The 12,428-nt window shown below is 39.7% G+C and overlaps 1 protein-coding gene and 1 long non-coding RNA gene across 2 annotated transcripts in view; one reads left to right on the top strand and one right to left on the bottom strand.

Annotated features, from left to right (window-relative positions):
• Positions 1 to 2,067: 2,067 nt before the first annotated feature.
• Positions 2,068 to 4,962, bottom strand: LOC140740843 (uncharacterized). Its single transcript, XR_012101944.1, has 3 exons — positions 4,754 to 4,962; positions 4,348 to 4,437; positions 2,068 to 2,320 (listed from the first exon to the last, which is right to left on the bottom strand). It is a non-coding gene; the product is annotated as an uncharacterized lncRNA (long non-coding RNA).
• Positions 4,963 to 6,652: 1,690 nt separating this feature from the next.
• LOC140740821 (guanine nucleotide-binding protein subunit alpha-14) overlaps positions 6,653 to 12,428 on the top strand; it is a 125,506-nt gene continuing 119,730 nt past the window's right edge. The window contains exon 1 of the mRNA XM_073070359.1: positions 6,653 to 7,165. Coding sequence (XP_072926460.1) covers positions 7,042 to 7,165 — 124 coding nt within the window. The 5' untranslated portion in view covers positions 6,653 to 7,041. The remainder of the gene's footprint in view (positions 7,166 to 12,428) is intronic.

Here is a 12,428-nt window from a genome sequence, read left to right as displayed (position 1 = left end):
TTCCCTTGTCAGCCACGGGTGCACTACCTTCCCTGGTTTATTCTTTTGCCAAATTGGGATGAACAATTGTTGTAGTTCATCCATGCAATCTTTAAATGCTTGCCATTGCATATCCACCGTCAACCCTTTAAGTATCATTTGCCAGTCTATCTTAGCTAATTCACGTCTCATACCTTCAAAGTTACCCTTCTTTAAGTTCAGAATCTTTGTTTCTGAATTAACTATGTCACTCTCCATCTTAATGAAGAATTCCACCATATTATGGTTACTCTTACCCAAGGGGCCTCGCACGACAAGATTATTAACTAACCCTTCCTCATTGCTCAATACCCGATCTGGAATGGCCTGCTCTCTAGTTGGTTCCTCAACATGTTGGTTCAGAAAACCATCCCGCATACATTCCAAGAACTCCTCTTCCTCAGCACCCTTACCAATTTGGTTCACCCAATCTATATGTAGATTGAAGTCACCCATTATAACTACTGTTTCTTTATTGCACACATTTCTAATTTCCTGTTTAATGCCATCCCCAAACTCACTACTACTGTTAGGTGGCCTGTACACAACTCCCACCAGCATTTTCTGCCCCTTAGTGTTATGCAGCTCTACCCATATCGATTCCACATCCTCCAGGCTAATGTCCTTCCTTTCTATTGCGTTAATCTCCTCTCTAACCAGCAATGCTACCCCACCTCTTTTTCTTTCCTGTCTATCCCTCCTGAATATTGAATATCCCTGGATGTTGAGCTCCCATTCTTGGTCACCCTGGAGCCATGTCTCTGTGATCCCAACTATATCATATTCATTAATAACTATCTGCACATTCAATTCATCCACCTTGTTACGAATGCTCCTCGCATTGACACACAAAGCCTTCAGGCTTGTTTTTACAATACTCCTAGCCCTTATACAATTATGTTGAAAAGTGGCTCTTTTTGCTTTTTGCCCTGGATTTGCCTGCCTGCCACCTTTACTTTTCACCTTACTACTTTTTGCTTCTACCCTCATTTTACACCCCTCTGTCTCTCTGCACTTGTTCCCATCCCCCTGCCATATTAGTTTAAAGCCTCCTGAACAGCAGTAGCAAACGCTCCCCCCAGGACATTGGTTCCAGTGTGCAGACCATCCTGTCTATACCAGTCCCACCTCCCCCAGAACTGGTTCCAATCCCCCAGAAATTTGAATCCCTCCCCCTTGCACCATTTTTCAAGCCACGAATTCATCTGAAATATCCTCCTATTTCTACTCTGACTAGCACGTGGCACTGGTAGTAATCCAGAGATTATTACCTTTGTGGTCCTACTTTTTAATTTATCTCCTAACTCCCTAAATTCACCTTGTAGGACCTCATCCCACTTTTTTACCTATATCGTTGGTACCTATGTGCACCACGACCACTGGCTGTTCACCCTCCCATTCCAGAATGTCCTGCAGCCGCTCAGAGACATCCTTGACCCTTGCACCAGGGAGGCAACATACCATCCTGGAGTCTCATTTGCGGCCGCAGAAACGCCTATCTATTCCCCTTACAATCGAATCCCCTATCACTATAGCTCTCCGACTCCTTTTCCTTCCCTCCTGTGCCGCAGAGCCACCCATGGTGCAATGAACTTGGCTGCTGCTGCCTTCCCCTGATGTGACATCTCCCCCAACAGTATCCAAAACAGTATATCTATTTAGGAGGGAGATGACCTCAGGGGACTCCTGCACTACCTGCCTACTGCTACGCTGTCTAGTGCCCACCCCTTCCCTTTCTGCCTGTGTAGCCTTTACCTGCGGTGTGGCCAACTCACTGAACGTGCTATTCACAACTTTCTCAGCATCGCGGATGCTCCAGTATGAATCCAATCGCAGCTCCAGACGCTCAATGCGGTCTGCCAGAAGCTGCAGTTGGACACACTTCCTGCACACATAGTCGTCAGGGACACTGGAAGTATCCCTGATTTCCCACATGCTGCAGGATGAACAAACCACGGGGCCGATCTCAGCTGCCATGACCTACCCAATACTTGCCTCAACTTTTGAAACTTTCCCCTTTGAAAGGAACTTACCCGGCCTTACCTCACTTGGAATGAAGCTCATCCTCAGCCTCTTCTCATCAAAGCCTCTCAAGTCAAAGCCTCAAATCTCCACTCCTTCACTGGTCGCTTTCCACAGGCCGTTCCGCTTGAGGTAACCCTCTATTTATTTGTTAGAGCTTTTCAAACTGCTTGGTCACCTGACCTCGATTGCCCAATCAGCTGCTTTCTGCTGAGTCCGAGCTATTCAAATCTTGATAATCAGGTCTATTATCACTGGCATGTGGTGTGAAACTTGTTAACTTAGCAGCAGCCGACCAATGCAATACATAACATAGAAGAGAAAAATAATAATAAATAAATTATTACAGTATATATATTGAATAGATTAAAAATGTGCAAAAAACAGAAATACTGTATATTAAAAAAGTGAGGTAGTGTCTAAGGGTTCAATGTCCATTTAGGAATTGGATGGTAGAGGGGAAGAAGCTGTTCCTGAATCGCAGAGTGCAGTTCTCTCAACAAAGTGCAAGATTTTTAGAGTTAGAGTAGTTTACAAGTGCCTGAATGTTTCATCAACTCCCTAGTTTTCTTTGATAAGACAAGTGAAGCATCTGAAATGGTGCAGCCATAAAGAAACAGTAAATTTGGACCCCCCCATGCTGACTTACATACAAAGCATCACTTGCATCACATCACTCTCTGGAGCAAGGCACCAAGAGGGAGATAGGTATTGCAAGAATACCTTTCAGCTATCTATCATTATTTAAAGAGACACATTGCTGACACTGTGAGACTGATACATCAGAATTGTAGTTAACTAAATATAAATTGGGAATGTTGAAATGATTTTAGATTCAGAGAGGGAAATGACAATACTATTCATCTTGAGCTACTACTAACTATGCTAAAAGTGTACAGGATGAGAAGGGAGTATAGTGACTTCAATATGATCAAGCAACACAAAAAATGCTGGAGGAGCTCAGCAGGCCAGGCAGCATCTATGGAAAAGAGTACAATTGATGTTTTGGGTTGAAACCCTTCAGGACTGGAGAAAAAACATGAGGAGTCGGGGAGGGGAAGGGGAAACACAAGGTGATAGGTGTAACTGGGAGGAGGGAGGAGTGAAGAACTGGGAAGTTGATTGGGGAAACAGACACAGGGCTGGAGAAGGGGGAATATAATAGGAGGAAACAGAAGGCCATGGAAGAAATAAAAGGGGGAGGAGCACCAGAGGAGGGCAAGGAGATGCAGTGAGAGAGGGAAATGGGGATAGTGGTGGGGGGGGGGGGGGCATTACCGGAAATTCAAGAAATCTATGTTCATGCCATCAAGTTGAATGCTACCCAAACGGAATATAAGGTGTTGCTCCTCCAACCTGAGTGTGGCTTCATCGTGACAATAGACCAACTCCCAGGCCTCTACTTCACCTCTCCCGGTTTCACTTATCTCCTTATGGTTCTTCCTCTCCTCCCCCCCCCCCCCCCCACCTAATTCTGATTCCTCATCTCGGCCCGAAACATCGACTTTACTCATGTCCAGAGATGCTGCCTGGCCTGCTGAGTTCCGCCAGCCTTTTGTGTGTGTTGCTCGGATTTCCAGCATCTGCAGAGGTTTCGATATGACCAAGATTAGTTTCATCTAGAATTCAGATTTCCATCAATTTTAAAGCTTTATATTTAAGAAGTGCAGGAAATAAAAAAAACTGAACAAATAAATTAGCATTTTTCGATTTAAATGAATGAAAATATAGGAAATATTGGCCCAACAAATCTGTTCAACAAATTTGCTTGGCTCCCATTGTTTATTTCTCCTAACAATCTTTAACTACCAGAGACAGAAAAACCTTCAGACAAATTCTGATAAGGGGAAATTTTTCTGCGGAATTTTTTGACAGCAAGCATCCCTAACCAATTAAAATCTGGCTTCGGTAGGCTACCGTGTCCATGCGGCAAAAGTTCTGGTGTTAAATCTGTCAACTGATAGCTGCAAGGTTCAATATATACGTTGACTGAGAAAGCAATAGCCCTCTGTGCTGTTTATTGAGTGAAGCGAGGGCGCAATGAAATTGGGTTGAATAAAGCCTGTTTCTTGATGTGCAAGTTATGAAAAAAATCAACTGACCCAAAGCTGATAGTGCCGGCTGATACAGTGGAATTGGAGAGGACAGGTTACGGCAGCGTGTCGTATATTTTCCTAGACTCAGGGACTCATCTAAAGACGTCACTATTTCGCTCCTTCGTAACGTAAATTGGAACAAAGATACACCCTCAATAGTCTAATTACAGGCTGCTCAGATTCTTACTAAAACCCATAGTGTGCTGAGTACCTTTTCAGCATTTGGTCGCTGATGTCCTCATTCGAAGTTTTCTACAATTGTGAGCAACCTCTCCGGAATGTACGAAATGATGCATAAACGCTAATACGTGGGCAAAATAATTTCTGTTTAAGTTAACATAGTTTTAAATTTTGCCGCACTTTAAAAAATGTTGCTGCCCAAAACGAATATGTTAATCCTATAATCTACAGTGGCTCAACAGAATGGCAGAGGAAACAGCCAGAATTACATTAAAATGTTGTATTTCTCCATAATGTTTTGACATATTATAATTTCCTATTTTCTTATTTATTGTAAACTTCACTTTCTAAAATTTCCCGAAATAAAATTAGCTCTGGCACGTTACACAGCCACCGAGTAGATCAAAAATTCACGGATACACCCATTTTCAACTTACGTTGATATATCCGGATGGTTATTGTAATTTAATGACGGTTTTCAAACATTTGCAGTCGTATTTTGATTCCCCCTCCAGTTTCCCTATCTAAAAGGCACTTACTTCATGTTCAGACTATAATACGGAAACGTTTCTTACGTTCTGGACAATTCCGGAAAAAAAGACTGAGTAAATGTTCCCCGCCCTCTCGCAATGTGCTAGCACGCCATTTCATAAGACATTATTAGTGATTGTTGGAGAGCAGGTATTTTAACATGGCAGTCCTCTAAAATCTTTCCGAGTGTCATAAAACAATGCAAATTTCACAGTGAGATGATTGAGTAGGAAAACTGGTTCTCAGTTGTTTTTAAATCCACCCAAACTCCTCCTGCACTATTATCAAATCTCAGCGCAAGATTTGAAACTGCGAACGCTCTTGTTGCTCACCCATTGAGCTCAATTTACAGCAGGTCGTAGTAAGTTGAATGGACATTTAGACGCGGCAACTTCGTGCTGCCACTAATTGTCAATTTTGGTACTGGTTTTACGAGGCGTCCTCAGATATAACGGCAATCAGAATATCTGGTGCAGTAATGCAGAAGGGGAAATAAGATGAACATATTCACTTGCCTGAGCCAAAACCGAACATATATGAAGACCGCAAAGGAAAAAGGACTGTAGCAGACATGCAACATGGGGTGGGATGGGGTGGGGTGGGGTGGGGAGGGGGACGGGGACAGACGTATGCACTATTATGCAAACAAAGCAGATCAAATCACTAGGAATTAGCCCAAGATCAGCGAATCTTTCGATTATTTAAACTGTCGGCTTTATGTATCATTTGTGGCCGTCACATATTTAGCCAATAGAAACAAAAGGGTATGCACTTGATCTTATAGTAGGTTGAGATGGTGGGAAATTTGAAAGTCACTGAAGCCAAGGTCACTCGAAAGGATTATACCTGGATCTACAAGTCTGTAGAAGTCACTTTTGCAATTTATTTATGAGGGAAGGAGGCAACCGGGAAAATAAAATATTTGTTTCAGAACAACATTTCACCGAAAGGGAAAAATGTGAAACGGGGAGAACATTTTTACATCACAAGTTATACATATAAAATAAATGAAAAGGGTTGGTAAATAATAGATTGAAAATGAATAATATAACTAGCGAAAGGATGGGATTTGTATGTTAGTCTCTATACGCAGTCAGTTCAATTTAATATATTCCAGATACTGTATATGAATTTATACGGTGTTATTTCCTTTATAGAATGCTTGGTTACGCACACTTCAAGGATAGATGTGTAAAATCTCGGCAGTATGAATAATTTATTTGTATTCTATTATTGTAATCTGGATAATTAAAAAGTTAATAATATTCTGGGTTCTTATTTCAGGACCTCAAAACTTGTTTACATCTTCCCCCATTCACGTTCAAATGCAATGACAGACTTGCCATTTTTCAGTATACAAACCTCTCAGAAATGCACCACCAATATTTACGGATTAAAAGTACACCATGCAAATCTTTACAGATCTTGCGATTCGTATTGCTTGATTATTTTCCTTTTCCTTTTCCATAATGGCTTTATGGACTGAAATTAACAAAACCGCAGAAGCTGGAAATCTGAAGTAAAATCAGAAAATACTACAAGTTTCTTCCATCCACCTGTCTCACTTTCACAGACGCTGCCTGACTTATTGATTGTTTTCATTACTTGATAAATGCGGAAATAACAAAATAAGTGCATAGTAGGAAATAAACGAAACAATCACAATACTAAATTTAAATCAATAAAATGTAATTTCAGCGCATTTGCTGTAAGCAACGCCATTTTCCAGCAGACATTCTTTTGGAGCAGTTTTACCCTCGTCTTCATGTCGCACCGCCTTTTTTTTTAGTACCCCTGATCGCTGAGTTAATGAGCAGCGCCTGACTTATTGCGCTGTGAGTGTTCGAGACGGTTTCTTTTTCCTCTTCTCTCCCGTTGGGTATTCCCGCCCACTTCATCAGATCGGACACCGACGGCAAGAGCCTGCAAGTGTAAACTACTCACAAGCCTCAACTGAAAACAACTTTTTTCTTTTGCGCGTGTGTTTGTTTTTCTTTTCAAAAGCGGAAAGGGAAGAACAGGAATAAAATAAAGTCAATTTCGTTTCTATTCCGTGGACGCCTGGGCTTGCTATCGCCTGCACTTCTCCATGGCGTGGCCGTGCTGAGGCAGCTCCGAGTCCGGGTCGGCGGCGGTGTCGTCTCCTCGCTCAGTGAATCGGGCGGCTGCTGTCACGGGTGTCTGCTCGGGCTCCATGATGGCGCGCTGCTGCCTGTCCGAGGAGGACAAGGAGTCTCAGCGGATCAACGCCGAAATCGAGAGGCAGCTGCGGAGGGACAAGAAGGACGCCCGCAGGGAACTCAAGCTGCTGCTGCTGGGTGAGTTGTCGAAGAGCTGTGGTGCGGGAATTGGGATAACCTGCTGGCCTCGGAGATTCCGCAACACTGTCCCGTCCCTCGACTTGTTGGTCACCCTGCCGCGGTGAGAGCCACACTTCGGGTCACTTCACTGTAGGCTGCGTCTTACTGATCTTGAACGTTTCCCTGTCCACTTCTGCAGGCCCGAATCCTCTTTCAGTTCCCCCTCAGCAAGAAAAACAATCCATCACGTCGCTAATCGGACAGGCCACTAGCTTTTTAAAGGGGAGAGAAAAAAGTGAAGGCAGGCGACATTGCATGAAACAGGTGGTGGTGGTTATTTGGCTATTTTCCCCCCGCAGGACTCAGCACGTCGCGCAGAGTTGAAGTTCAAACAAGTTGGCGGCCTGTGCTCGCCTCCTGTAACCTGATCCACAGGTTGCAACAGATTGTGGATAAATTGTCTCGGCTTGTGCAGGCAACGGCACAGGATGCCGATTAAAAAGCCTCAGTAGTGTTATAGTTGCAAATCCTTGTTTAGCAGTTGATTATTAGTAAATCCTCTCCCTTCACGAGACAGGATTGAAGTTATTGCTTAGTAGAATACTGTACTCCGGAGAGTTGCTATACTGAAAACAGGTGTCTACATTTCGATTCTTTCCAAATAATTCAGGGCTTGTTACTTAAACAACTTGACAACATCGCTGACAATTACTTGGCGAATTGTATCGACTTTTTTATTTACTCAAGTGTCGGATGAGCGCGTTGGGTGTGGCGAATGCAAGTAGAACATACTGTAATTGTTACATTCGTTATCTCGTAAAATTGCTTTCGTTTTTCATTGCTCTTCCAAGATGCTTCTTCCCTTTTTAAATTCTGCTGTGATGTTTTAATTTTTGCAGTTTAAAAAAACTGAATGCTATTTTTCTCATCTCACCTGCTAACCCTCGTCGTTTTCAAGTGTGAAAGGCGTCTGAAATGTTGGAACCTCTTATCCTTGAGGGTTGAAGAAATGCATTTTCTCCCTTTGGCAGAAGATTTAAATATATATATATATATATCCCCTAAAAATTAAATGAGACAAATTCTGACTATCAAATTGGTTTCTTCTTTACATTCAGATTTTTCTAGGTTCCTTGGTTATCAGATTGATTATAATTTTACCACATGTGAACAAACGGCCAAAATTATTCAGGCTACAACATTTCTGTTTGCAACTGGCTGTTGATGGGTTTGGTATATGATTAGAACATTGCCTAATGTGCCAACTGCTTAATTTAGATTAGTTAGAAATTGACATTTTTTGGTAATCCAAGATTGTACTGAAAAAAGAAACACACCTCTTAGAAATCTGAGGTATAAACAGAAGATGCTAGACGACACAGCAGGTCAGCTAGTTTCTGTGAGATGGGAGGGGGGGGGAGTGGGATTTGAAGAAAGAGCCAGTATTTCAAGTGTCTGTGTGTTTACAGCATTTTCTATTTTTATATGCCGTGAGTTGGCAATTTCAGTAAATTCGCAATTGGAGATGTTCCATTGTCATTGATGTTCCTGTGTTAATGATATAATCACTAATCTTTGACCGCTATCCTCGAAAGTTCATGAAAAGTAAAAGTAATCTGCACAGTGCTATATTTCACAAAAATATATATGCAGCCACATTAGAAAAGAACATTTGGGTGGGAGAGGAAAAGCTGTTTGATAGTCAAAAAGTGATTAAAATCAACACAAACAGCAGATGTTGTAAACCTGAAACAAAAGTAGAAAATACTGGGAAGACTCAACTGGTGTGGCAGCATTATGGAAAGAGAAACTGACTTAACATTTCAAGTCAAAGACCCTTCATCCGTACAATAGTTAATAGCTTGGAGCAACTCAGTGGGTCAGGCATTATCTGTGGAGAGAAATGGACAGTCTATGTTTTAGGCCAAGAGCCTTCATCTGGATTGGGTCGAAGTGTTGAGACCCAAAATGTTATCTGTCCATTTCTCTCCTCAGATGTTAGCCCGTTGAGTCTGCTCTGCTGTTTCATCATGACTGATCTTGTGTGATAGTTGGTTGCTTTCTGATTAAAGTCTGCTGATTGTATTATAAGAATATCTGTTAGGTAACAATTAACAGGAATTTGGGAGAGAGAGAAGGAATTTGATATAATCACGAGCTATGTCAGACAGTTGGTGATCTTGGCCAGAAATGGAAAATTAATCAATATTTCTACTTGACTAGTATGTTGGAGCTGTAACCTGTATGTGTGCCAGGTAGCTATTTGCATGAGGCTTATGATAGAATAATGTGCAGACACTTACCGTTTCGTGGAGCTTTTACTTGGCAAAGTTCCACTAGTTGACTGGCCCTGCTTCATGTCGAGAAACAATTCATGTAGAAAAAGTAAGAGGGGAAACAGTGTGTTTTGTGGTGATCAGCTGACACACTTGAAAAATAATTCAGCAGGAAAATTGGGAAAGCAAACTGAAAGCCTGGCCATCATACCTTTCCTACTCCCATTGATTGAAGGGAGGTCTGCTGGTGCGTTTTGTATTCATACTGTTCAGAATAGTATGGAATGTGGCACGGAGATTCCTGAAGGACGCTATGTCAATCGTAAAAAAACATTGAGAAATTTGTTCACATCCATGTAGGGATTACAATAATTGTGTACCCTGAGAGTTGTATTTGAAGGAAATATTTTATATTAGATAAAATAGGAGAAAATGTACCAGAAGATTTTATATATAAATGGGAATCTAAATGGATATGGGAAAAGAAAGAATCTCCTATACTAAAACATTTGATTGATTTATGGAATAAGATAAATGTTGATGATGAGATAAAGAAATCTTTATTAGCAAAGAGACCTTTAATTCAAAATAAACTTATCCCTTTTACAATGGATAATCAACTTTTATATAACTGGTTTCACAAAGGGATTGGATATATAGGAGACTGTTTTGAAGGAGGTATATTAATGTCATTTGACCAATTAAAGAATAAATATAAAATATCAAATAACACTCTTTTCTGTTATTTCCAATTAAGGGCTTATTTAAGAGATAAACTGGGTCAAACAATGTTATTGCCGAAACCTAATGAAATAGAAACTTTAATTCATAAAGGAAAAATTTAAAAAAATTATTTCTGGTATGTATAATTTGATTCAAAAACAGGCAATTAAACAAGGAATTCATAAGTCAAGACAAAAATGGGAAACTGATTTGAATATTAAAATTGATTAAACAAGTTGGTCAAGATTATGTCTTGACAGTATGACAAATACAATAAATGTTCGACTAAGATTAGTACAATATAACTTTTTACATCAAATATATATTACGCCACAAAAAATAAATAGATTCATCTCAAATTTATCTGATCAATGTTTTCGATGTAATCAAGAAATTGGTACTTTTTTACACTTGTTTTAAAATTCAACCTTTTTGGACAAATTTAAGAGTTTTACTGGAACAAATTATTGGAATACAACTTCCACATAATCCAACATTATTTTTACTAGGCTATATTGAAGGGATAAAATCGAAATCCAAATTTAATAAATATCAGAAAGAATTCATAAAAATTGCATTGGCAGTAGCCAAAAAGGCTATTGCAGTTACTTGGAAATCGGATTCATACTTAAGTATAGATCGTTGGAAGAATGAAATTTTTAGCTGCATTCCACTTGAAAAAATTACTTATAATTTAAGAGATAAATATGAAATATTTCTGAAATTTGGTGCCTTTATTTATAAAAAATAGGATTAAATATACAGGTGCTCCGAAGGTAAAATTATTGGTTATCTGGGGAAAGAAATAAATATACATATTAAAGCTATTATGAACTCCATGGAGCATGTGGGGATCTTCTGATATCCAGACATTCTTTCTTTCTTCTTTTTTTCTTTCTTTCCGTTTTCTTTTTTTTTCTATAGGGATATGTTAGGGGGGAGGGGTTAAGGGGAGGGGGAAGGGTTGATAATGTTTTTTCTTTCTGTAACCTATTTGAAAATTCAATAAAAAATTTTTTTTAAAAAAAAGCTATGTCAGACAGTTGGTGATCTTGGCCAGAAATGGAAAATTAATCAATATTTCTACTTGACTAGTATGTTGGAGCTGTAACCTGTATGTGTGCCAGGGTAGCTATTTGCATGAGGCTTATGATAGAATAATGTGCAGACACTTCCCGTTTCGTGGAGTTTTTATTTGGCAAAGTTCCACTAGTTGACTGGCCCTGCTTCATGTCGAGAAACAATTCATGTAGAAAAAGTAAGAGGAGAAACAGTGTGTTTTGTGGTGATCCGCTGACACTCTTTTTGAAAAATAATTCAGCAGGAAAATTGAGAAAGCAAACTGAAAGCCTGGCCATCATATCTTTCCTACTCCCATTGATTGAAGGGAAGTCTGCTGGTGCGTTTTGTATTCACACTGTTCAGAATAGTATGGAATGTGGCACGGAGATTCCTGAAGGACGCTATGTCAATCGTAAAAAAAACATTGAGAAATTTGTTCACATCCATGTAGCAGGGATAGGGATTACAATAATTGTGTACCCTGAGAGTTGTATTTGAAGGAAATACTTTATATTTTGTATTTGAAGGAAATATTTTATGTGTTATAATCCATGACCATCCTGGGTGCCCTTTGCAGGGAACAGCAGAAAGTAGATCATGTAACTTAACCACTTTTTATTAGCTAGCCATATTTTTCTTTTTTTGTTATTTATTTTTTTATTGAAGTTCATCATCTAACAAACATTTCCATAAGATGTATTTCAGGCATTGTACATATATATCATATAATCATATATATCACAAATCTCCACAAAGTATTTATCTGAGGTATACACTTACAGAAAAGAGTGGAAAGAAAAAACAAGCAAAAGGAAAGAACTATGTACAAGTGGGAGTGATTTTTTTTTTTACAACAGATTAATTGATTTGTGAGAATAAAATCAGACCTATGAGGCATTATGTAGTTAAACCATTTTTCCCAGTATGAATCAAATTGTTTCAAATTGGATAAAATTCTCTTACGTTTGATTGGATTTAATAGCCCATTGACATTAAAAGAAATGAATTTTACCTTGTCTTTAGCCATCTGTATTTATCTGTCAATGTATCATTGAAATTAGAATAAAACTTAATCGATTTACTCCTTGAACAAATAAGAACCAAGAAATGCAAATAATAACAAAAATGGCAACAAACGTGTGATTCCAAGGCTGAGGTCTCTAGTAGATGACCCTGCGTTGAGCTAGAGGAAATGTCTAGCTTTGGGGGATAACCCCTCC

This window comes from Hemitrygon akajei, chromosome 2 (genome assembly GCF_048418815.1).
Source record: "Hemitrygon akajei chromosome 2, sHemAka1.3, whole genome shotgun sequence".
Classification (NCBI taxonomy): domain Eukaryota; kingdom Metazoa; phylum Chordata; class Chondrichthyes; order Myliobatiformes; family Dasyatidae; genus Hemitrygon; species Hemitrygon akajei.
The sequence above is the reverse complement of the archived record's forward strand: the minus strand, read 5'-3'. Positions and strand labels throughout refer to the sequence as shown.